Below are 26,956 nucleotides of genomic sequence, written 5' to 3'. Positions count from 1 at the left end.
CGTTATAAAGACGATCGGAACTTCTCGGTCATTTCCCTGCCAGAAGCATGAAGGCCGAGTAGTTCCAGTGGCAGAGTCTGGTTTGTTCTTTCAAATAGAAATACTAAGTATATTATAAATATATTTCTTGCATAGTAATAATATTAATTGAAACATTTTTACTTGAACAAATTGTCATTGCGGATTGCTGAATGGGGAAGGGACAGGAGGTGTTTGACCTAAGTGATAGCCAGGGATTGAAGAATAATTTAAAAATATTTCATCATTATACCCTATGACAAAAATAGGGCTCACCACAAGTTTCCTTTTGACTACCGACAAACATGTATTTCTAGCATGCCTCAATTCCGTCTGGCATTCAGTGTCCAGGAAAAATCGACATCAGTTAAAAGGAAACAAGACACTTTAGCACCCAGTCCGAATTTCCTCTGACCCTGCAACCCTCCTCTTTTTTATTTGGATATTGATACGTCGGGTTGGGGTCAGAACGATGTGCCATACGAAAAGTTTGAGATTTAGCGGTACCGTGGAGTATCGCCCTTCAACCGCTTGTAACGACTTTCAAGTTGAAATTGTGCATGTCACATCTATCTAGTTCGATTCAGGAATCATTTTCCTGTACGCTGATACCAAATTTGCAACAAAAATTTCATTTATTATTGAAGTTTCGATAATTTTCCACAAGAGACCCTGTTTTGTTGACATTTTGAACTGTAATAGAGAGTAGGCGGAGCTTGTTACTTTTGGAACGGAAGGGTAGCGGGCATGTAATTTTTCAGCGGAATTTTGAAATATTCTGTTAGATTCTGGTTTTAAAAATTGTTTCTGCTCCAGACCCCCTGCAGTAATTTTGCCTACACTTCAATTTGGCCTTAGCTACGCGCCTGTTTATTGTGCATTTAGGTATCGTGCGTGCGGGAAACCGAAATGTCTCAAGGAGTGTATAGGTTGGACTGATTTCCAACAACTGCATCATTAACATTCTTTAATTACAATGGGTATACCTGTTTGTTTTGATAACTTCAATAAATGTTGAAATAAATGATAACACTTCAGACTGGAGTTGTTTTTATAGTAGTAAGTAATTAAATTCTTAACAACCAGGTGAATTTTTTTGATACAGCCATTTTTCATTCATTCTCATTTTGGTACAACCAATTACCCAAATTAAGATAAAAAATAAAGGGAATAACAAACAGAAAGTTTATTATACTGTAACAAACTCATTTTAGAAAATATTTCAGTAAGTGAAGAGATTTTATTTTAAGGAAAAAGAAATTCATAAGAAGAATTGTCATAACCAACTAGAACATTGACTACTTTTGTCATGAATTATGATACGTTATTGAGTCATGTTTCTATTACACCTTTGGGTTTTTGGCTATATGTGTGTACACAGATAAAAATGGATGAGTGGAAAATATGTATAAAATCATGAAAGGCCAGTATTATGGCAAAATAAAGACTAAACAGTAAATATTCTTTTACTGAATTATATTTTAGCTGTAAAAGGTAGAAGATGAAGACAGTCTTCCTAAAACTAATGTTTACAATTTTAACTTTGGGGTAAAGGGTGCCAGTCTGACTGTTCATTGTTGGGTGTCATGCTCATATCAATCATCAAGCTTTTGAGATTTTTAAGCTGAAAATTTTAGTTCATTAGCTAGATCTCATCTTTAAGTCAGAACCCTTCTCAGCAGTTAAAATAGTCTAAAAAAATCCAACTTACAGGCGAGTATATACGGTAACCACATTCTCCAAAGAAGAGATAGTGGATAACCGTAAATCTGTGTATCCTTTTTTGGTCTCTCTACTAAGATGATCATTGTGTTTTACCGTCTATGTTCTAGATTCCTAAACTCCACAAGAATCAATACAAACAAAGCAACATAGCTGTTACTCCTGTAGTGGTATAATTCAATTTGGATACTGAAAAATTCAAAAGATCTTCTGGAAACCCTCAGTTATTATCTGATTGTTATCAGAATGTACTAGCATTGAAACCTATAATTTTAAAATTAGACCTATCAATTGTTCCATTCAGTCACTAGGTAGGATCTAACAACAATCCATTATACTTTCTGTTCTGATGACCTTTCTGATCAGCCAATCAGATTTCATCTGTCATTATTTCAAAAGCATTATTCAAAGAAAAAAAAAACAAGGATTCTGAAACGGTCAGAACAGAAAGTGGGAATGGAGTTTTATTAGATCCTACATGCAATGACTGAATGGAACAATTGGTAGGTCTTTTTTTCAATTCCTTCACTCTGGTAAGGCTGACTTTACAGCTGATCTGATTCAAAGGAAGGAACATTGTTTAGCTAGATCTTTTGATCTCAGTCTCCAATATATAGATGGCATACATGTATTATCGTTAAACAATCCTAGTTTTGGAAATTTTATACATTATACCCCAAAGAATATGACATAAAGGATACTACAGACTCTGTAATGTCTGTCATATCTAAACCTACACTTAGAAATCAATGGAAAAGGAAAACTATTGACCAAACTATACAACAAACATGATGACTTATATCTGTTGCAACATCCCTTCAGCACCTGCATTTAAGTAGTTTTCATATCACAACTCATACATTATGTATGCCATAACGACACAGTCTTTCTGTACCATGTTAGACTTCTTACAATTAGGCTTCTGGAACAGGGTTATGTTGCTACAAGATTGAAGTCATCTCTACAGAAGTTCTACGGTTGTCATCATAAACTAATGGATCGTTACGGTGCATCTTTGTTTTATGTTCTATGTTGTGTGTGTCTGTTTTCCCTGTTTGGTCTTTGTCCCTTGATTACATTCTTTTGATTTCTGCTAAAGCTAGAGTCTTAGTTCCCTTGATTACTCTTTGAAGTTCTGTGTTGAAAAAAAAATGTACTTTCTCATGAATTTGTAAATAAACAAACATTTGGAAGGAACAACAACCCTCAAAAGAATTTTAGACCCAAAATTAAGGGATAAAGTATGTTTTTTTTTGTCAAACTACCAATCTGGGCATTCATTCTGTGACATCAAGTATAAGTTTAGATAATATTTTGAGATGTCCCTATATATTAAAAATGAACTCTGTTCAGATTGAAGTGCCACTCAATAGAAAGACAATGGACACCTTTAGATACATAGTTTGGTCTGCATTCCTTTCACATTAGGAGGAAACTCACAAAATAAATGAAAAATTTAGAATCTCACACTGTAAGATTTTTTTTTCTTTTTTTTTGGGGGGGGGGGATTCTTGGTTAGAATAACTTTATTTTATTTGAAAATACTTAATAATTGAATTTTTACATAAAAAATTAGCTTTTATGCCAAAATCTTTCACAGTCATTTGGGGTAGAATCTCCATTTGAACTGTTTGAAAGGTTAAAAGGTATACATCTACAGCCAGAGGGAAATTTAGCCCATATTTGTCAAAAGGTAATGATAAATTTTCAGTCCCTGTCTTAGACAAGTCCACAGGCCGTTCTAGTTAAATTCCCACCTGTTCAATTTTGTGCTTAGATTTCTAGTCAAATCAGCACCATATTTTGATCAAATTAGCGTCAAGGGAAAGTGGTACTTGGTCAAATCAAGGACTTTAATTGTAGAATTTTACTGGACATATTAATAAAAATAAATTTTCCCAGTACTGGTCTGATACATGAAAGTAAATTTAAATAAAATGTGTCATTAACTGCTCTGGTGGATTACTCTTTTATTCAATTTTTTTTTCAGTTTTAAACTGAAAATGTCAGCAACAGAAGTACAAGATTATCTTAAAACAGCTGTAGAAGTTGCCAAACAAGCAGGGGAGGTAAGTCATATTGATTATTCTGTTGTACACATGTACAATACAAGTACCAGATATTTGACAAAATTTTACAAAAGATATTGACAACTAAGATCTGGTTCTGAATAAAGCAAAAATATATAGTCTTGTTTTCTGCTACTGGTCTAATTTTAATTAGATTGCAGAATGCTTCTACAAAGTTTTACTTCATTATTTATGCAATATAATGAATTATATTAATCATGTTGAAAGACTTAGTATCATTTTCTATGACTTTGGCTAAAACATAATTGTAATCATATGAATGGATTTCTTCAAGGTTGTGAAAGAAGCCTTTTTTAAAGAGAAAAATCTGCAGACAAAGAGTACATATGCTGATTTAGTGACAGAAACAGATCAAGCAGTAGAAAAACAGATTATTGGTTCATTTAGAGAGAAATATCCCAGTCATAAGTATGATAACTTGGGGATTGAGTTTCTGACTAATTTGTGTGTTATAACTAATTTTGATGGAGACCAATTATACATTAAGTTGCTTATGCGAGGTTAGGTAGAAGGCATTATAATACTTTGACACATTTGGGAATGGTCCCTATAATAATGCCATAAGTTGAAAGTCTTCGGCTGATAATTGGTTATTGCCCCATCATCAACAACATTGTCATTTATATCAGTCTGTTGTCAGTGGTAACATCATAGATAAAGAAAGTAACCCCCTGAATGTATATCAAACAGTTTGTTAAAAAGAAAGAAATGATATTCAAGTATGACTTGAAATAGTCATCAAAAGTTTTTTTGTAATGATTTAAATATGTGATATAAAGATCATGATATCAAATTGTTCCATATCATTCCTTGCATCAACCCTGACCCAAATCAGCAGAGCTCTTGGGGCTTGATATTGGAGTCTTGTGTTGATCCACAGGCTGATATGGAAAATGTAATGTATCAATCTATGAAAATTAACTGCCAAAGGGACAATAATAATGCTTGAAACATTGATAATACCTCTAGCCACAGGTGGGGGCATTATCAACATTGAAGGCAATATCACTTCCCTATTGTACTAAATGTATTGATAATGTCCTCGACATAAGAAGCAATTATTGTTTTTATTTCTTTAAGGAATCTGAAGTTGGCATTATTATGTGGTAATGTCCTCTGCCCTCTTAATAGTGATGATATTACAGTACAAAATTAGTTAATATACAATTATTGACGTTGGTATAATATAATGAGATTGGGTATGGTTAATATGTCAAAGAGTCAACAACCCCACTGGGATGAAAATGTCAGGCCACCGTAAGTTGATATATCAACTTGTATCTGCTTTGATAAAAAAATCAATCCCACTTACTAGTTTGATTTTGCAACCCACATAAATAATACTCTCATATATCAAGTTTTTATTAAGGAATAAGCATTTTCATCATGTCCAGACAATAACTCGAGTAAATATAAATAGATCCCTTTGAAATTGTACCACAAGGTGTCATACAACAAAAGGAATCCTGGAATTGATTTTGAGGGTTGTGACCTATTTTGGAATTAATGGGCCAAAAACATGCATTTTCCTGATATCCATACAATAACTTAACTATATGAGAAAGGATTTCTCTAATATTGTACCACAAGGTTGCCAAACCACCAACATAGGCTTGGATTGAAATTAGGGGTTGTGGCTTGAACTGTTTTTGACTGAAGGGCTAAAATTGGGGGGGGGGGGAGGGCAGAAAAAAGCATTCTCATAATGTCTGGACAATGATTTGATTAAAGGTGAATGAATCTCCTTGAGATTGTTCCATACCCTCAAAGGCTGGGATTTGTTAAGGGGGTTGTGCTGATTGAGGCATAAGGGGCCAAAAGAGCCACTTTGTTTATGGTCAAATTTTTTTCCTGTGTCAAATATTTCATTGCAATCAGACCTGTAGGTGTGGCCATATTTGCCCCAACTGTTCAGGATTAAACTCCTGTTTTGTCTTAAGCTGTACCCTGTGAAGCATTTCATTTGCATAGGCGTAAAATATTATACTTCAGTCCCAAGAATTTGATTTAAGTGTGTCGAAATCAACAAAACCTTTAATGACATCACTGTTATATGATTTAAGTAGCTCTATGAGATGGTACCGTAGTTAATGATAAACAAAATGTTGATACATAAATAATGAAATACTAGTACACAAACTGTTTAAAACATGTCATAAACCAATGAAAATGTGCTGTTAATGAATCAGTAATCATTACAGTGCAAGAGTCATGTAATAAAGTATAAAACTAATTGCACAATATGTGACATATGTGTTACTCCAATTTAATATATTTTAGATTCATTGGTGAGGAGTCAGTTGCTGAGGGCCATAAAGTTGAGTGGACTAATGATCCAACTTGGATCATAGATCCGATAGATGGAACTTCAAACTTTGTACACAGAATTCCTCATACATGTATTTGTATAGGTCTGTCTATAAATAAACAGGTAATCAAAGGGATACTGTAAAGTATTATATTTCGTGGTTAATAATTTTTGCAGATTCTGTCAAGTAAACATATTCACAGGTATCAATTTTTGCAGTTTCAAAAAATGGTTAGTGTTATATAGTGATACAAATCAGTTTTAGGTGTATTGTTTTTCATGTTTTCCTTTCCGTTGCCAAAAAAGTAGCAAAAAATAAGTCCACTGTGAAAATTAGTTTACAGTAGTCCCTATGTATGTGTAATTATCTAATTAAAGGAATAAGCCCAATCAATAAATAAACAGGTAGTCAAAGAGAGAATCAGCATATAATTATGGGGATTGACCATTTCAGTAATTTCTTTAATGAAAGCTTGTTTGCCTTAAGCCTATGAGGACTGATGCCGAGGTTCATGTAAAAATTAACGTGTTGACAGGATTAAGGTTTCTCTAATAAAAAGTTAAAAATAAGCATTCTTGCTTAAAAGGTATTATACAACACCCAAAATATTGCGGTCATAAAATGGTATCATGCTGTTGCATCATCTTTGTCGTCCATGGACATTTTTTGTGGCTAATAACTTAAGTATAAGTGTATAGATCTTTATTATGAAATTAAACCACAAGGGGCCACTTTGATTCTGGTCAAATTCTTTTCCTGTATCAAATATTTAATAGCAATCAAAATTCATAATTGTATCTTGGTAGAATAGTATGTCTATATTGTTAAGGGTTTAACCTTTTGTAGAATATTACATAATTTTGTTGGGAGTATTTAGTTATGAATTGACTATGATTCATTATCTAATTTACCGGTATTGTAGATTGAGGTTGGAGTAAAATTGTTGGTGTTTAGTTATAAATTGACTATAATTCAATAGTTTATTGTAAATTGTCAGGAGTATTTAGTTATAAATTGACTATAATTCAGTAGTTTATTGTAGATTGAGGTTGGAGTAAAATTGTTGGGAGTATTTAGTTATAAATTGACTATGAATCATTAGCTAATTTATTGTAGATTGAGGTTGGAGTTGTTTATGCACCAATACTAGATCAGATGTATACAGCTATCCGTGGGCAAGGGGCATACTGTAATGGTGAAAGGTTAACTACATCAGGACAAACAGGTAAATAAGTTAAAGGTCAAACATGTAAAAAAGTTAAAAATCAAATAGGTAAGTAGGTTAAAGGTTATGACAAACATTTGAAGCTATGTTTGTGTTTCCCAGACAAAACTTTCCAGTAACAAATTTTTTGAAGATCACTGAAATATTTTTAATATTATATTTTGTTTGAAAACTTGATAAAAAATACTCATGAATTTTAAAATCTAATTGATAATTTATATTTTATTGATAACTGACAACAATGAGGGAATTTACCCATGCATGTTGATATTCCTGCATCTTTGTTGTTTTAATGATAAGTACAATATTCTGAGTATTAGGTGATTTAATTTGTCTTGTTTTACATTGAAGGGTGGTAATATGACATGGAAATGGTAATTCCATTAGTTGAATTATCTCCCTTTGCAAGCATCTGGCGTGGTTATCTTGCTTCATGTAGAAAATCACATCCATGGGATAAGTTATGTTGGGTTAGTCCTACAATTACAAATGTACATACATATGTATAGCTCATCAGGAAGTTGTAGATGTTTATTTTAGATTTAATTTTGGGGAGGAATATAGTTTAATTAGTTATGGGCCACACAGTATTAATTTAATAATGCTAAGTTACCAGTACTTTTAATTTCAGCTCATTGTTGCACAAGATCTGTGTACTGCCAAATTTGAACCCATGATAAGTGGATGGGAAGTGCATTTAAAGTCTGAATTGGGTTTGTCTTCCTTTCTTTCCAAAGCTTAAAATGTTTATTATCTAATATAACTTATTATTACGTATTATCTTTAGACAATCCTAATTTCGGGGATTTGATACATCGCATCTACCCAAAAGAACTTGAGATAAAGGATACTACAGACAATGTGAAGTCAGCCTCATATCTTGACCTACACTTAGAAATCAATGGTAAAGGAAAACTATTGACCAAACTTTATGACAAACGTGATGACTTTTCATTCAGAATTGTCAACTTTCCTTTCATATGTGGCAACATCCCTTCAGCACCTGCGTATGGAGTGTTCATATCACAGCTCATACGTTATGGCAGAACTTGCCGAAACTATGCGGACTATTTGTATCTCACTAGAACTATAACAAATAGGCTTCTGGAACAGGGTTATGTTGCTACAAGATTGAAGTCATCACTGCAGAAGTGAACTGGTGGATCGTTATGGTGTATCCATCTGCACCATGAAAACTGATTTATTCAACGGGTCATAGTTTTCCTTTCCTTGTTTGTCTACCCCGGACTTGACTTTTTATGAGCAACTCGGCGGGTGTTTCTAGAAAAGCAGAGGTCGCTTACCCTACGGGTGCACCTGGTCCATGATCCCAGTTTTTAGTGGTGTCCGAGTTGCTCATTTGCTTTTGTTACTTTGTATGTATTTTAGTTACTTTATGTTCTTTGTTGTGTATGTCTGTTTTCCATGTCCCTGGATTACATTCTTTTGATTACGGCTATAACCTTGGTTCCCTCGATTACTCTTTGATTTTGGAAATGCTGATTTTTGGTGTTGCTACCAAAAATATCGCATATTTTCAGAGCATGTCCAGTTTCAATCAAAATAATTCAGTCCCACTCCATGATACTTTTTGAAGCTGGATTTATTATAAAAATGTAGGTACCAGTTGTGAAATAAAATTGGAAACATTGAATTGGCTTTATATCAATGATAGTGACCATGAGAGTGTAATTTTGTGCTTGAAAGCATGACTCTCATGCTAAAAGCGTTAGACTTGACTGGTTTGTATTTAATAAACAAAATATATACAATTTTAATATGAATAATGGTAGCATTCCAGGTAAATGCCAGGTAAGATAACTATTATATGTCATGTACAGTTGTTTGGCCCACTTTTGGGCAAATTCAAAGAGTATTGTTTTATATCACCTATAGTATAGTATAGCATTGGACATGTGATGGTTATAATTTTCTTAAAATAGCTTCTGTACATAGTGTAATGATGACAATGTTTATTAAAATGCACTTACTTTCAAGTTCAAAAGTCAGTACACATCAAAATCATGACAACACAACTTCAAGTTCTACTGAGCTTTTAAATCCAAAATAAAGAACAGTAACAATAATACGCAAAAGATACACAAGACATTAAATACACACAAAGCAGCAAAGCATGCAGATAAAAATGGCAACATTTAAAAATATGGATCGTGTGTGGCAATGTCACACTATGTTCTGCTCTTCAATTCATACATGCAAACTCAGAAAATGAACTAAGACAATACTAATAGTATTGATGATAGCTGATCTGATAGCACTGGAAGCAAGCAATACAAAATTAACAAGATTATAAAAAGCACTTGTTTAACAAAAGCTTGAGGTTATGTGTGTGTGGGTAAAGATAATAAAATAGGACATGAGTCATGGGTCATGACATCTTAATGCAAAGAATGAAACTGTGAGTGAAATCTTGTTGAGCTACTTTATTCCTGAGCTAATTCATTTAATCAAAATGATTCTCATGAAGTCAGGACTCCAAATGAGATAAACCAACTTCAGAATTGTACTTAACAGTAACTGTTTAGTAGGGACTAAAAACAAACATTATTCTGGTTTTAAGACATTAATTTGAGTAAAAATATATGGATCTCTATGAAATTGTAACACAAGGTTTCATACCACAAATGTCTAGCTGGAATTGATTACACTTACTGTTTAAAAATAAGGGATTAAAGTGTTTTCTCTAATATAAACTAAGTAAAAGTAAGTGGATCTTTATAATATTGTACTATTAGGTTCCATACCATGAAAAGGATTTTTTTTTGTTATTATAACCCTAACACAATAATTTATTCTGTTTGTGTCAATTGGATTTAGTAAAGTGCATGCATCTCTATGAAAGTTGTATCACAAAGTTTCATAACAAAAAAAAGATTGTTAGATAATTTTTGGGGGTTACCATCTTAAGACCTTGAGGATAGGGAGCTAAAACAGGACCATATTCAAGACATTTTTCTGGTAACTACACAATGACTTAATTAAAAGTGTATGGGCATGTGAGGAATAAGAAGGATGTTGTATAAGGACACTATAGCATTTAGTACATAAATAAGCATAATCACTAACAAGCCATCACTGGTCAAAATTCTTTGCTGTGTCAAACATTTAGCCACCATCAGTGCTATCAAACTAGTATAGAGTATGCACTTGCCTCAATTGTCAAGGATTTAACTTATGTCGTCAAAATATTTATTTAAAAAAAAGTGACCTTCCTCTTGAACTTGAAGGTTTTTGTGCCTTTTTCCCTCAAAAGCTGTCTCATATTGTTGAAATATATAAATGTCTCTATTGAAGAACTTTTGCCTTTGAACTGCAACTAAAAAGTTTATTGTTTCCAGGTGAGTGATTCAGGCTCTCAAGAGCCTCCAACTTGTTCAACTACAAATTGAGTACATTTAGTCAGACCGGACTAGCTGTTCAGTACTTTGAAGTAAATAACTTTGCAGACAACCATATTTTTTTTATTTTGAACAGAACTGAAGGAAGCTTTAGTGTATTTTGATGAGAGTTACACTCGAGATCCACACCAGTTAACAAGAGAATGTAACTTACACCTAACAATACACCAAGCTAGCCATGGGTATGTCTAATTTATTTTTTATTTGATTTTTCATTTAATGTTTTATACAGATTTGAAGAAAGGAGTGGTGTATTTAGAGGGTGGTAGTTCACGAGATCCAGAATTGTTACAGAGGAAATTTAATATTTATCAAACAGTTTTACAGTCCAGCCATGGGTAGGTCCTTGATAGTAATTGGTTTCAATCTACAAAATTTTATTTTTAACTTCAATTTTATTCAAGTTATCAGATTTCAAAAAGAATTAAGGCCTGAATTAAAATTGTTTGTTTTCTTTTTCTCTGTCTACCCTGAACAAAAGCCTACCCAAAAAATTATACAAATGTATTCTCATCTTTCAGCAAAACTTTTTTTCATCTTTGAAGATGAATTAAATACTAACTGGGTGTCTGAATCACAATATAAAATAATTTGCCTACCTATATTAGCTTACCCAGTGCTAGAATATTTGCAGTTATACTCAGTTACAGCTGTATGTATGATTTTACTTTTCAATGAAGAAAGATCTGCCGGTTTGTTTTCAAATATGCATTTTCATTTACTTATCTTTCACTTTAATATGTAATCATGTAATCTGAAAGTACAATATGTGTTGTATGTTATTTCGTGGTAATGATGTATGATTTCAGTACCAGATCATTGGGTTCAGCAGCCATGAATATGTTGAATGTTGCTCAGGGAGCTGGCGATGCTTACTTAGAATATGGTATACATATCTGGGACATAGCAGCATCTGGTATCATAGTAACTGAGGCAGGAGGAACATTGATAGACCCAGCAGGTATTCAGTCTGTGGCTCTGTGTAGAATAATTGTGTTGCATGGATGATATTTAACTTTAAAACATTCTAATATTAATAGATAATTTTAAAAACCACATTTTTATGTCTGTTGGTTTTGTTTGTTTTCTTTATGGCCCAAATAAATGGAATAAAAAAAAAAAAAAAATTAAGATTTTGGAATAACTGAATGCTAGTTATTCCTTTCAAAATTATCCACAAATTTAATATCTAATGAAATAAGATTAGGAAGATTTATTTGTAATGCAAGGCAACATATGGGATAGTTGATTTATTTTTAATGCACCTTTCTATGTAGATGAGAAGTATAATGGTAACAATCAGAACTACTTTGTCATTTTTGCTACACTAAAAATAACCTCAGATGCAGAAAAGAGAAATTTGTCAGAATTGTTTTGTCAGTGTATCCAAACCACTTTTCTTTTTTTATTTTTAGGTGGCCCAGTAGATTTACTCAGTAGACGTGTATTGTGTGCATCCTCTCAGTCCCTAGCAGATCAGCTATCTAAGGCCGTTCCTGAACATATAGACTTAGATTGAGACTAGAAAATGTAGATAATTTATTCATGCTAATTTGATTTTGTATGTAAAATCATTTATTTTTGACATTCAAGAATAATGTACTTTCTGATTATAGAGAAAGAAGTGATTTATATTAATTTAACCTATGAACCTTTGAATCACTTTGATTTCAGTCTAACAGGAAAGTAATAAGAACATCTCACTGCATATGTGGAAAACTGAAAATTTTTTTTTGTTTTACTAACCCCACCTCATTGTAAATTGATTCTAAACTTAGTTTATATCTAGTTATTAGAGAAGTAGCAAACAAAGTTCCTGTAACCAGAAAGCCATGTGATCTCACTGTAACCAGAAAACCATGTGATCTCAGTATTAAGACAGGTGTTAAATTTGTCAGTTGCTTCACATTATGTTACATGATATCTATAAAAATGATAAGAGTGATCAAAGACATTAAAAAAATGTACAGCTTTTATTCCTATTTCACTAGTAAAGTGTCATACATTGGCATATGACTTGGTTCTCTCTAGTCTGGGGCTCTCTGGCTTATGACTTGGTCTCCTCAAGACTGGGGTTCTCTGGCTTATGACTTGGTCCTCTCTAGACTGGAGTGTTTTGGCTTATGACTTGGTCCTCTCTTAGGTTACATCTTTTATATATTAACTGGAAATGGATACTTATGTTCTCTGCTTCATTGTTAAGAACTTGAATAACCAAAAGGATGATAGCAATTACAGCTTCAATACCTCATAAATGTTAGTCAGTACAACAGAGTGTTATCTAAATCAAGATTTATTACATAGAGGTCACACAAGTTTTTTGCAACCATTAGGTTTTGGCAAATTCTGGCAGGGTTAAAGTGTTCAGGATGATGAAAGCTACCTGTGTGACAATTTTCGTGAAAATCATTTTTGGCTATTTTTTTGTTGTTATTTAAAATATCTTCTTCTCTAGAACTACTTTTCAGAATCAAATGAATATTGGTAAGATAATTTCTTACAGTATCCTGCAAAAAGTTGATGCTTGGATTTTTGATAAAAAAAACATGGCTGCTAATTAGAAATAGAACATAGGAGTCAAAATACTGTTTTTCCTTGAATGATAGGAAGAATAGGAAAATGAAAGCTACGTAGTATAATTGTTCCTGCAATGTTTCTTTTTTGAGTACGTGTAATTGAAACTATGATACTTCAGAAAAAGAGGGTTCTCTATATATATATTCATGACGGATGTATCATGTACTCATGGTGCCACTGATTATTTAAGATTTAATCTTCTGTTCCAGTATTAAACATATGCAATAAATTTAATTTAAAGTTGAACATTAGTGAATGAAAACCAAGGAATCTATTTTGATTTTAATTTTTTTTTTAAATCGTAGAAGTAATTCTAATGAAAGTATGAGAATCCCTTTTGAAAAAGCACAATGCAGGACGATATTTTCACGTGCTTTCAATCTCATTTCTGTATCATAATGTATGTCAGAGAACTAAAAAAATGTTTTTCCCTCCTCAGCTTTAAGTTCGCAGGGTTTGAAATAATAATGGAAGGGGATTGATGGCAGAAATATAATATGAAGAAGGGTGATTATTGGACTGCAAATTAGATTGGAGGGACCCCTGCAACAATTTTTCTTGGTTGTTTAAAAAAAACCTTGAAAGCATTGTTAGTTTTTGGTCTAATTTCAAAAATTATTTTTGTATTGGATTCCTTATGAAATCCCTGCCTGTATTTTTCATTCAAAATTCAGATATCTCTTAGGATTTTTGAGTTTTGAGTTATAAGGGGTCAAAAGGGCCACACCCAAAAAATTAGCATTTTTATGTTAAGGTCTGATTTTGAAAATATGTTTTTATTGAATACTTATGAAAATTCTTGCCTGCATTTTTCATTCAATTTTCAGATATTTCTTACTGTTTCCAAATTATAAGGGGTCAAATGTGTCACACCCAAAAAATCAACTTAATTTTTGGTCTGATTTTGAAGATTTCTAATTGAATTTCAAGTATTGTTCTATATTGTGTTCAAACCAGTTGCTGTGCCCATAATGAATTCCCTATGCCTAAGTGTGTCAAAAACCTATATTGTGTATGCGAAGCTTTTTATTATACTTGCTCGGATTTCTAGGATATTTGATTTCCTGAGTTGAATGGTGTTGGTAAAAATGTTTCACTTCATTTTATGCTCGTTTATGCTCCGTAAATTGGAATTATAACTTCAAAGTTCTTATGGATGCCATGGAGGATTACCAGTCTTACTACAACACTTGTTACTCCCGTGGTAGTATTAATTCAATGTGGATCCTGAAAAGTTTGGAAGATCTTCTGGAGACCCTCAATTCAAGATTATTATCAGAATACAATACCATTAAAACCTATGATTTTTCAACACTGTATACTTCTTTTCCCCATACTCGGTTAAAATCCCGACTCAAAAGCATTATATATCATTGTTTCTCAAAAAAAGAAGGTACACCTAGATACAAATATTCATCAGATGTTTTTAAAATGCTGGAATTTTTTATCAACAACATATTTGTCCAGTATGGTAGACGCTTTTTTCAACAGACAGTCGGCATTCCAATGGGAACAAACTGTGCTCTACTTTTATGAGGCTTACTTTTTAGCTGATCTGATCCGAAAGAAAGAATATCGTTAAGCTGAAACATTTCAAGGTTCTGTAAAATGCTGGAAATTCCTTTAAAAGTGTTTTTTTAGAATCTCTTGAAAAAATCTAGGAAGGTGTCCTAAGCCCAGTTATCCCAACGGATGATGGGGGAATTAGCATGCTATGCATTTGCTGAAAGTGGGAGAGTAATCAAGGGAACCAAAATTCTAGTGGAAATCAGAAGAATGTAGTCCAGGGACAAAGACCAAAAATGGAAAACAGACACACACAACAAAGAACATAAAATAACTAAAATAATACAAAGTAACAAAAGTAAATGAGTAACTCGGACTCCACTAAACACTGGGAGCATGGTCCAGGTGCACCGGTAGGGTTTGTTTCCTCTGCTTTTCTAGAAACACCAGCAGGGTTACTCATAAAAAGTCAAGTCTTGGGTAGACGAAAGAGGAAAGGAAAACTATGACATGTTGAACAAATCAGTTTTCATGGTGCAGCTGGATACACCGTAACGATCCACGAGTTGATGACGACCATAAAACTTCTGTAGTGATGACTTCAATCTTTTTCAATATTTTTCCTTTACCATCGATCTCTAAGTGTAGGTCAATATATGAGGCAGACTTAAAAGTGTCGTATCCTTAATCTCAAGTTCTTTGGGTAGGTGCGATGTATTAAATCCCCGAAACTAGGGTTAATGATAATACGTCATATCTATATAGCAAAAACTAGATTAAAGGATATATCTAAACGATGTTCTTTCTTTCGGATCAGATCGGCTAAAAAGTCAGCCTCATAAGAGTGAAGGAATAGGTCAGCAAGTAGAGGAGTACAATTTGTTCTCATTGGAATGCCGAGCGTTTGTTGTAAAAGACGTACATCACACTGGACAAATATGTTGTCGATCAAAAATTCCAGCATTTTGAAAACATCCTCTTCTGTATATTTGGAAGATGTCGTGGAATTATTTCTTACAAAGTATGAGGAATCTCTACCAAGAACTATATATTTGTATCTAGGTGTTCCATCTTTTTTTTTTAGAAACAACGCTGTATAATGTTTTGCGTTAGGATTTTGAGTATGGGGAATAGAAGTATACTGTGTTGAAAAATCATAGGTTTTAATGCTATTATATTCTGATAATAATCTTGAATAGAGGGTCTCCAAAACATTTTTTTTTGCATTTTTAGGATCCACATTGAATTAATACCACTACGGGAGTAACAAGTGTTGTGGTAGGACTGGAGACCCTCTTTGACAGCTGTGAATATAGAAGTTGAAAGTTTTGAAACAGTTTTGGTGGTACATTTTGCAGATCCAGCTATGTAACGTTGTTTGTATGGATTCTTGTGGAGTTTAGGAATCCAGTACATAGACGGTAAATCACAATCATCATCTTTGGTAGAGAGACCAAAATAGGATAGCACAGATTTATGGTTATCCACTATCTCTTCTTTGGAGAGTGTAGTGGCAGTATAGGTGTTGTCACTGCTACTATTTTCTACGTCTACCTCTGATAATGAACATTGGATATAATACGTTTTGCAGATAAAAATAATGTTTTGGGTTTTGTCTGCTGGTACGACAACATATTTGTCATGTATAGAAGACGATGTTTTTGCTACACCAGGGTCTTTGAAAACTGATGTAGCATTGATACTCATTGATCTACTTAAACCTTTCATTCATTTCAAAATTAGAGACCTCGCGGCCTTTACCCACTCTGACAGAGAATCAATGTCTTCTTGTTTTCGTGTTATCCATTTCCCTGCGTAGTCCTCCACGGCATTATATGAATATGAAATATTTGGTATTGAATTGTCTTTGAAATATGGGGGAATTTTGTAGGTTACGTTTTTGTGATGGAAGATGTTAGCCAAATTAATTGCATCTATACATTTGTTGACAAACGGTAGTGGAAGAAAAGATCGTTTTTGTTCATCTTGACCTTTTACACAAACTGGTTTAAAGAGTCTGTGGAAACCAATATCCAAAATGATGACAACAACTCGGTATAATGATGAGGTAGGTTCTATTTATCTATTGAATTAGTAACAATGGAGCTTAAAAGCTCTATGGTAATTTGAATAGACACCTTCATTCAAGCAGTTAAACAGCAGAATGTAGATTTCTAGATGGGGTGTTGCGGGCGTGTGTCTTCTCTAAAATGGCAAAAGCCGAACAAATCGTGTAGTTAGAAAAACAATCAAGAATAGACCTTCAATTTTTTTTTCGACTCGCTTTGCTTCGCGTTCTGCAAACCTTCATATTGTAAACCTGAATCTACCTCTATTCCTATCATCTTTGTTCGTATCATGTTAAAGGGCGTCATGCTTTTGCGCCAATTTTTTAAACATTCGCATTACTACTATTACCATATTATATTAAATTCTGTAATTGGCGCAAACGAAATATGGTTTGTGGTGCAAATGGAATACTAATTGGCGCAAAAGCAAAGCATCGATTGAATAAATGGTTAGTCCTGTTACCACGGTTCATAATCATACTTACAATTATAATCATGCACTTATCTTTAAGTGCTTAATAGTGTTTGTTTTTTTTTATAATTCATATCATTTTAAACCGGCTGGACACAAACATAAGTGTAGTCTAATGTATCTGGCAAAAAGATAAATTTATTTGATATTATTCCCTTTTTTTTCAAGGTTACCGGAATGACATTAACTGCAATCTTTTACGACATCTATCATGTTGTATTTAAGGTAATTCCTGCATAATTTAGTCTTGTTTAAGTAATGGCAACAAAGATTACCCTTTTCATTTCGCTTATCCTGTTCCTTGAAAATATGTTTGTTGTATTCATTATTGTTTAATTGGTTGAAAAAATATCACCGTGTACAGGCACACATTTGGGGATATGGATACGTGGATACCGGGGGTACAAACTCGAGGCGGTACGGACACAGGATAGTCGACTTTTGGGTCTTGGTTTAAAAAATGAGATTGTTATTTGAACAACCGAATATTTCACAGAACTCTATGATAATCAGGCGTATTTTACATTGTGTTTCTGGTGGTGAAAGCGTTTTATAAAAGGACAAACATATTAATAATTCAGGATGGGGGTTAGCGCGAACATTACAAAATGTTTAATTCTCATTCATTTTCCTGTGATTTGTTTAAATAATAATATATTCAACTTTTGTTTAGACCACTTGAACGATCTAAAACAAAAAGAAAACAAAATTGCAATTTTAAAGCTGTCACTAGACGCAAAAATCCAAATATTGCGTGTGCCGACTGGGATACAATTCTCAGTGCAGATACGGGAGACGAAGTATATATCAAATGCGGCCGTTTAAAAGAGTAATCAAGGGAACCAAGGTTATAGCGGTAATCAAAAGAATGTAATCCAGGGACAAAGACCAGACATGGAAAACAGACATACACTACAAAGAACATTGAGTAACTAAAATCATACATACAAAGTAACAAAAGTAAATGAGCAACTCGGACTCCATTAAAAACTGGGAACATGGACCAGGTGCACCGGTAGGGTAAGCGTCCTCTGCTTTTCTAGAAACACCCGCCCAGTTGCTCATAAAAAGTCAAGTCCGGGGTAGACAAACGAGGAAAGGAAAACTATGACCCGTTGAATAAATCAGTTTTCATGGTGCTGGTGGATACACCATAACGATCCACGAGTTCATGATGACGACCATAAAACTACTGTAGTGATGACTTCAATCTTGTAGCAACATAACCCTGTTCCAGAAGCCTATTTGTTAGAGTTTTAGCGCGATATAAAAAGTCTGCGTAGTTTCGGCAAGCTCTGGCATAACGTATGAGTTGTGATATGAACACTCCATACGCAGGAGCCGACGGGATGTTGCCACAGATGAAAGGAAAGTTGACAATTCTGAATGAAAAGTCATCACGTTTGTCGTAAAGTTTGGTCAATAGTTTTCCTTTACCATCGATTTTTAAGTGTAGGTCAAGATATGAGGCTGACTTCACAGTGTCTGTAGTATCCTTTATCTCAAGTTCTTTTGGGTAGATGCGATGTATCAAATCCCAGAAATTAGGATTGTTTAAAAGAAATTCAATACTAAATCGGCATTTCTGATCAGTTGGTGGGGTGTGCATATACTTTAGAGGGCCTCTTATTTGCTAGAATTGTTTTACCGTTAGGGATATCGTCAACTGAATGGAATATTAATGAAATATATCAATATGGATCATAGACGAGGTTGTATTATGCGAAACGTGGCTTTTTTTTAAGTTATTCTACCTATATTATTTCTTATGCCTATACTAACACATTTTATAAGCAATTTTTAACCAAGAAAAGTCGCGAAATATCATGATTTTGGCTAAGCATGAGTCTTTCTATTAGTGTCTTCATAAAGTAATTTCAAGAATTTTTTCCAAAGAATTTTGCCTATCTGTCTACCATATTTTTTAATCAATGTAACCGTAAACAGACATATTTTTTCTTATTACATTCGTTGTCTTTAATCAGTCCGTCAAAATATGACCGAGATTTGCATAACCTATAGATAACAATTTTACAAATTACACAATAATCGAAACAATTCATGAAAGGTTGAATACATGTATATTACATCATGGGTAGACACTTTATGCACGTATATTACCATAATTAACAATCCCTCATCCACCCTCCACTCCAGGCTCTCGTCCCTCCCCCTCTCTGCTACCGGTTCCCGCCCCTGTCCTCCCCATTATCTTCATTGTAAAACTTAAGCAAAACCATTTCACTCTACACGTTGACGTACTCACAGATAGTTAGAGTGGGGAAAGGCTCTCGGGCCAACGAGGGGTCTGGGAGTAGGCCAGAGCGTCAACACAGCAGCTCAGCCGCTAGTAGGACATACTCTGAGTTCTTCGGTCAGGTACCGAAGGCTGGGCTCCGCTACCTTCTACTACTAACTGGCATTACTAACATACTCCCCGTAAGGGGCGGGCGTGCGAGATCCGTAAGGATAGTCAAGACCGTAAAAACTCCCGATCATCAGCAAAACCACGTAAAAAAAGTAACGGTCTCAACAGTAAACTGATTTTGTTTCAAGATCATTGTATTACCTCCTCTCCAATGGATATCCGTGTGGATATTGGCACCCTACCGCCAGCTTAAATGGATTTCAACCAAAGTTAGAACAATGAATATGCCATTTTGAAGATCGTGCATCAAAGGTCGTGGTCGATATGGGACTTCTTAATTAATTGCCGATATCGCTATGAATGTTGTAGAATAAAACATCCATCGATAAATTTTAACCACACTTATTACAATGAAGAATTTACCAAGTCAAGCTCGTTGTGGGACTTACATTTTTTAGGGATATCATCATTGTAATACAGGATAACCTAGCCATTTTCCCTGGTGGTTTTAGTTGAGCTTTTCCAGCATTTAACAAGCACTAACCCAATACAGTTAAAACTTTCCACGAGGTTCTAACAAATACTACAAGTTTTAGTAGATTGTCTTTACATTGTTTAAGCATAAAATATGTATACTAATAGTCAGTCCACTCTACATGTATCAGAAAGTTAACAGAGTGCCAATATTGGTTCTTACAATATTTCGGGGCGAGGGGAACCAAAGCCGGCGTTGCTTTTGTCATTTCAGAATTTGTTCTAAAGAGAGGATGCTTTAAATGCAAAACAAAGAGAAGCATAAATTTTTTTTTTGTCTTGAGCCAGTGGCCCGGAGTCTTCTATTTTCGTGGATTTTTGCAATTTCAACAATTAGCAAAAGCTTTCGGTTGGTCTTGTTTTATAGTTCATGTATCCTATAATAAAACATACGTGCATGCATATGAGGGTGTAACCCCCTTCTAATACTCGGTACTCTGCCAGTTTTTAAGAACTACTCGGTTCTCCGGACATTGAGTACCGTACCCTGAATCTTAAAAAAAATAGTACTCGGTACTCCAAATATTTTGTATTTGGTACATGATGCTTTCATTAAGCAGTGCTCGGTACAGTTTTACTGTTAATTCTAAAAGTTACTAGCATGTCTAATGGTTCGTTCAATTCCGCTGGAGTTTATTTTTTTTCAACGTTATCTTGGAATGCTGAAACAACAACAAAAACGATCAGTGGTAAAAAATGTACACCGAGATACAAAATTAAGACATGTAAGACATGGAATATGCTCTCAAGCTAGGAGACTGTTGACGTGCTCGCTGATTTACAAAAGCAAGGATATGGAGCCAACCATGAAAAGTTCAGACAGTTCATGGAAATGAATACTAGTGATAATGAAAAAATATTTCTAGTAAATAAGAGACCCCTCTAAAGTGTATGCACACCCCACCAACTGATCAGAAATGCCGATTTAGTATTGAATTCAGGCGCGTAGCTGAGACCAAATTGAAGTGTAGGCAAAATTAAGGCAGGGGTCTGGGGGCCGCTTAAGGCCCCTAGCAGGTCCAGGGGGCGAAGCACCCTCCCCCCCCCCCCGCCGAAGCTCCACGGAGATAGCGTTTTAGAGCATAATTTATGCCTCTCCTCGATGTATTTTATCACCCGCAAAAAAATGGATTTTGGCGTCTAGTGACGGCTTTAAAATTCCAATATTGTTTTGTTTTTGTTTTAGATCGTTCAAGCGGTCTCAATAGAAGTTAAATAAACCATTATTGAAACAAATCACAGGGTAATGAATGAGAATTAAACATTTTGTTATGTGCGCAGTGACCCTCACCCTGAACCATTGATATGTTTGACCTTTTTATGAGACGCTTTCACCACCAGAAACACAATGTAAAATACCCTTGGTTATCATAATCCGTGAAATAATCGCTTGTTCAAATAACTATCTATTTTTTTTTAAACCAAGACCTAAAAGTCGACTATCCTGTGTCCGTACCGCCTCGATTCTATACCCCCGGTATCCACGTATCCATACTGCTTCTCGAACAGGGTTATGTTGCTACAAGATTGAAGTCATCACTACAGAAGTTTTATGGTCGTCATCATGAACTCGTGGATCGTTATGATGTATCCATCAGCATCATGAAAACTGATTTATTCAACGGGTCAAAGTTTACCTTTCCTCGTTTGTCTACCCCGGACTTGACTTTTTATGAGCAACTGGGCGGGTGTTTCTAGAAAAGCAGAGGACGCTTACCCTACCGGTGCACCTGGTCCATGCTCCCAGTTTTTGGTGGAGTCCGAGTTGCTCATTTACTTTTGTTACTTTGTGTGTATGATTTTAGTTACTTTATGTTCTTTGTTCCGTGTCTGTTTTCCATGTCTGGTCTTTGTCCCTGGATTATATTCTTTTGATTACCGCTATAACCTCGATTCCCTTGATTATTCTCTCCCAAATGTGTGCCTGTACACGGTGAATATGTTTTCATTTGATCTTGTAACATAGAAAGTCCACATCATGGTGTCTGTATGTTCATCGCTAAAAAGTACATTTAAAAGGGACTGAGAGGTATTAAAAAGAATTCAAACTAAACACGACAATCTTAGCTTTCAATTGGACTTATTCATAGACAACCTCCTTTGAAACTACGGGCAACTGTCCATATAAATGCTATTTGGAGTTGCTGCACCCCAATCCTCCAAAACTAAAGTATAAATTGCCGTCAATTGTTTTGCCAATTAGACACTTTACAGAGGTCAGACCCACTCCCATGATCCATGATGACATGTAAGACATACCACCACCTCAACTTACTGGTGAATTCAACGTTTTACAGATATCAGTGGCCATTAATGTCAAATAACGATACTTTTTTCCAACTACAACGATGGAAATGCTTTCATAATGGAAGTATCGTTATTTTGACATGAACGGCTACTCATATACAGAGACTGCACTACCGTAAAATGGTTGGGTTTTTAATGACATCTGAACAGTTGTTCATTTTATTATTCATGAAAATTAGCATATGAAGTAAGCTTCATGCAGAATTAAGACTAACATGTTTATAATTAAGTGTAAGTGTTTATAAGAACCTGGCAAAATGGGAAAAATCAGAAACATGCATGTCAAAACCCCACCGATCTGACAATAAAATATCACTCAAGGATACCTTTTCTATTTGAAAAGACCATTATTTAATCTCTGTATCACTGGCTTTGCTCAGAAAATTTTCAATAGAATGTAGGAAAAACGAGATTTTTGACAAGAGTTATCTGTCCTTGCAATGTTCATTTTCAGTGCATTTCATTGAAATTGTAAGTCAATAGTCCAACATGATATGGAAAATCTTGTCTGTTTTCCTGGATTCTGATGGTGAAAATAATCAAATTAAACTATCAAAATGGCGGTTTTTTCATAACATGTTTCAGGTTCTGACACTTAATGGTTTTTGAGCTTTTGATTGTCAAGATCTTTTACACGATCGGTAACTTGACTTTTTGACGCAATATTTTTTTACAGATCTCTTTTTCATGGGTGTTTACTCCTTTCGGATAATGCAAATACAAGTTTGTCCCAAAACCATCGATCTTCAGCTTTTACATAAGTAAGTGTTTGTATGCATCGTTTCAGCTCAGGTTCGAAGTTTCTAGTAAGAACCTCTCCAAGAAGAACAATAATCAAGTGTTTCTGCCTTTCAAGTAGACTTTGGTGTAAAGCTGTTCTGAACTCGAGGAGACACCATTCACTTTTCAGGAAGTTGTTAGACACTACGATGATTGTGTGACGACTACTTTCCACACTTTCAACAATGTTGTCGGCGATTGCTGCCCCTATTACGAAATCTCTATGATGTAAACAAAGTTTAAATGACTGTCCATTATCAGGGTTCTCCAAGCGCTTTGCAAGTGTGTGGACGACCCACTGAACGTCAGCTTCGCTGTAAGCTACGAATGCGTCATATTTTTTTATATTTCCTTTGATTGTGCGTCGACCTAGCAGACTTATTTGCAACCTTGTGTACGCTAATATTTCAATTTCTTTTCTATATCGAAAGCAAAGTACAAGAAGAATAATAAAAACCAATAAGCAAATGCTAATCCCAATGATCGGGGCTTTGTAAAATGAAATTGAAACCGTCTTGCATCCTATGAGTTCCATTGTTAGACCTGATATGACCTTGCCAAGTAAACTTGAAGGACTTTGACAAGTAAGATCATTAAGATAGTCGTATTGGTGCCGTCCAGAAAAATTACTAGGCCCACGCAAAAAGTCAACCAGATCTTTGATATAACAGTCGCAAGTAAAAGGGTTATTCTGTAAGTAAACAGTGTGGTTATTGCACATGTAACCAAAGAAATATTTTAGGCTATCACCTTTAAGGTATTGGATTTTATTATATCGGAGATCAACGATTCCACCCAATCCAGGACCTACTCCGTTGTTGCACTTAAAAACATTGAAATCAGATTTTATATAGTTGTGACTTAAGTCTAGATATCTCAAATTCTTAAGATATAATCCCCACTCATACAACTGGACTGGAATTTCCAATATTCCATTTGAAGACAGATTGAGAACTTCCAACACTGGGAAGAGTTTAACCTGAAACTCACTGCTTATTCGTTGTCGACTGACTCCATGCCATTTACTCCTGTCAAGCAGACGTAAGTTTGGATATCTGCATCTTGGAGAATTGCTGACACGTTCTATCTCTTCTCTTCTGCGGTTTTCCTCACTTCTCTTCTTTGATATGATCAATGACGTAGGGATTATATTCCTAAGACCGCTCTCTGTGATTTCTATAGCGTTCAGCGGTCCACACTCAAACGCCAGAGAGTCCCTTTCGGGTTTGAAACGCAATAACCTTTCCTCGTATGTTTCTCTTAACACCGAATCTTTCAGAACAAGGTACTTCATCATGTCAGGTATGAGGTCTATTGTGTAATCTTTTCTCTCAGATTTATATCCATCGATGAAACAATCGGTTACCTTCAAAGAAACGAGCAATCTAGCCCTTCCTGGATACGGCAAGAAAACTTTACCTGGTTTTTGGCATTTAATAGTTACTGAGAAGCTGAACATTGGGTCAAGCTTGGACGTAAACAGTCTGAAATCGATGAAGTTAAGCCTCTTACCAGTGGGAACGAAACAGTTTATTTCCACAAAATTGTTTTGCTGCTTCACCCAAGAACATGTACTGTACCATGAGTAGGGAACCATAAGTGAACTATTGATACCACTTTCAAGGTTGTGAGGCGGAGCAGACGAATCAATCAGGTTACCACGAACGTAACAAATCGACTTCAAACAGATCGCCCATAAAATTACAATCCTTTGGATAAGCATTACATCTATTATACTATGATCTGCAATGTTATAAAGCGATACTTAGTATTTCAGTTCAGTTTAACTAAGAACTAATACGGTTACAGTTTCTGATTTTATATCCGTTGTATGCGTGATTATCTTAAGTATGTGTTACTTTCAAGGCGACAGATGATTATTGACTTCTTGTACTTTCGCTAGCCACAATATTCAGGTGGTGCTTTGTCCAAACGCATTGACGGAATTTGTTTGTTCGATTCACATGCCACCGTTTCAGACAGAACCTTGCCTCTTAAGTACTACTGGTACCCACTGAGCAGTACATAGGGGTGAGGCCCATACTGAAACAGGGGTCTGTTATTTGATCCCAGGCTGAGTCACATTAATCTGGTGTTCACTGCTTTTCCGTCAAACACGCGGCAGATATACACGAGATTGTGTGACGACTGGTTGTCCCAAAGTCAAAATCGTAGTGGGAATTTTGCCTCTGTGAACTAACACTGAAATCTTACTCGGCCTGCCAGACAACTACAAAGCAGGGTCTGTTTTCTTTTTCTGAAGTGCATGAATTATTGTCCATACAGAACGTTAAACTACAATCAATCGTGACCAAACGGATTACAACCGATTTTCGCTTACGAGAAAAAAAAAGAGATTTGCATCACAATTTGAAGAAGACTGGGTGAGTGTTATTGTAAGTGTAAGTTTAGAGATGCATAATCAGAGTGTATTTCGGAGATCGTGCGGTACACAATATGTAGTCCATACCCATGCAAACTTTTACGGTACCGAAATCACATTTTCGGCGATTTTTTCATAATTACTAGGAATTTGAAACTTAAAACTTGGTCAAAGTGTCGATATAATTCAACTTTCAAGCGTGTCCTACTTTCTCTCACTCCTGAATTTACTGATTTCAATAGATACAAACTCTAAATATGCGTAAATGGTTTTGTTTGAACTTAGAAGAACAACATTTAGATATACATGTACATCAGGTGCAGTTAGTTCATAGAGGCAATAAAATTGGGATAATATTTTTTGGATGAAATCTAGAGCTAACTTGAAATCCTGGATCGGCCCCTGTATAACTCATCGTACCAGTCTAGAATTTCCGTTAGGTTCAGATACGGCGGATCAAAGGTGATTTTAGAAGTGGCGTCCTAGCTTAAAAGAAAACATTTAGTACGTAAAATAACTTGGCATATTTTGGAAAGGGTAGTATTATAGTAATATCGGTTTTAAGAACTCGTTGCTGCTTCTTTATAGCCTGATATCCTTTCCCAGCTCATCGTACCGCGTTTACTGTCGGTTAATCAGGAACCAGGATCCCATGCTAACTCACCCGAGGTTTGCCGACTGGAATTGATAGAAAAAAGACCGGATATGGTGAAACGCAATAAATGAAAAAGTAAAAAATAATAACTGTATAACTGACCTGTATTGTCTCGTCGTCAGTGTACTGTGTAAGTGTTCTGATCACAGGGGTGATGTCCCGTCTTCAGCTAGTAGTGCACTGTTTTATAACTGTTCTGGTCCTGTCGTCAATGTACCGTATAACTGACCTGCTCCTAATAGTACTACTCTCGCGTCAGTGTATCATTTGCCTGATCTGCGCCGATGGATCCTCTCCCGTCGTCGGTAATTAATTTGGCTGATGTTGTTGAATATGGATTGATGGTTTATTGAGAGTGACAAAAAGGTAATAATTGTGCATGGTATTGAAATATTGTGTCATGATTCTTTAAGGAACTGCATGTCTTGAGGAAACGTCATATTTTCTGTTCGCTTCAGGACATCCGCCATAAATATGCCATCTTACAAACAAATGATAAAGGTTAAACATATTAATTTCCGG

At 34.9% G+C, this 26,956-nt stretch overlaps 2 protein-coding genes across 5 annotated transcripts; one reads left to right on the top strand and one right to left on the bottom strand.

Moving 5' to 3' along the window:
• Nucleotides 1-6: 6 nt before the first annotated feature.
• On the top strand, nucleotides 7-12,759 carry LOC148615715 (inositol monophosphatase 1-like). 4 transcript variants are annotated; one of them, XM_088582242.1, is made up of 8 exons: nucleotides 7-80; nucleotides 3,731-3,809; nucleotides 4,105-4,238; nucleotides 6,111-6,261; nucleotides 7,256-7,364; nucleotides 11,016-11,121; nucleotides 11,593-11,744; nucleotides 12,199-12,759. In XM_088582242.1, exons 2-8 carry the CDS (start codon nucleotides 3,744-3,746, stop codon nucleotides 12,300-12,302), a joined length of 822 nt encoding a protein of 273 aa, XP_088438368.1. In that variant the 5' UTR covers nucleotides 7-80; nucleotides 3,731-3,743; the 3' UTR covers nucleotides 12,303-12,759. The 4 variants fall into 4 exon arrangements, with proteins under 4 accessions (XP_088438368.1, XP_088438369.1, XP_088438367.1 ...); XM_088582243.1 differs by having other exon boundaries at nucleotides 24-107; nucleotides 12,199-12,451; XM_088582241.1 differs by lacking the exons at nucleotides 7-80; nucleotides 11,016-11,121 and adding exons at nucleotides 1,410-1,472; nucleotides 10,860-10,965 and having other exon boundaries at nucleotides 12,199-12,451.
• Nucleotides 12,760-22,761: 10,002 nt separating this feature from the next.
• Nucleotides 22,762-26,804, bottom strand: LOC148615714 (toll-like receptor 2). The gene is made up of 2 exons (XM_088581558.1): nucleotides 26,537-26,804; nucleotides 22,762-25,139 (listed from the first exon to the last, which is right to left on the bottom strand). The coding sequence occupies exon 2, from the start codon at nucleotides 25,117-25,119 to the stop codon at nucleotides 23,302-23,304; it is 1,818 nt and encodes a 605-aa protein (XP_088437684.1). The 5' UTR covers nucleotides 25,120-25,139; nucleotides 26,537-26,804; the 3' UTR covers nucleotides 22,762-23,301.
• Between the last annotated feature and the right edge of the window lie 152 nt (nucleotides 26,805-26,956).

The sequence above is a fragment of the Perna viridis genome, chromosome 5 (genome assembly GCF_037379345.1).
Source record: "Perna viridis isolate PV_CMFRI_1.1 ecotype Kerala chromosome 5, ASM3737934v1, whole genome shotgun sequence".
NCBI lineage: Eukaryota > Metazoa > Mollusca > Bivalvia > Mytilida > Mytilidae > Perna > Perna viridis.
This window is presented reverse-complemented; position numbering and strand designations above follow the sequence as displayed.

Bases quoted from the DNA above. Each gene is read 5' to 3' on its own strand.
- LOC148615715 (XM_088582241.1), top strand. From the start codon at position 1,423: ATGTATAAAATCATGAAAGGCCAGTATTATGGCAAAATAAAGACTAAA. The intron at 3,810-4,104 runs GTAAGTCATATT...GATTTCTTCAAG, and splicing joins TTGCCAAACAAGCAGGGGAG to GTTGTGAAAGAAGCCTTTTT. The intron at 10,966-11,592 runs GTATGTCTAATT...GTATGATTTCAG, and splicing joins ATACACCAAGCTAGCCATGG to TACCAGATCATTGGGTTCAG.
- LOC148615714 (XM_088581558.1), bottom strand. From the start codon at position 25,119: ATGCTTATCCAAAGGATTGTAATTTTATGGGCGATCTGTTTGAAGTCG.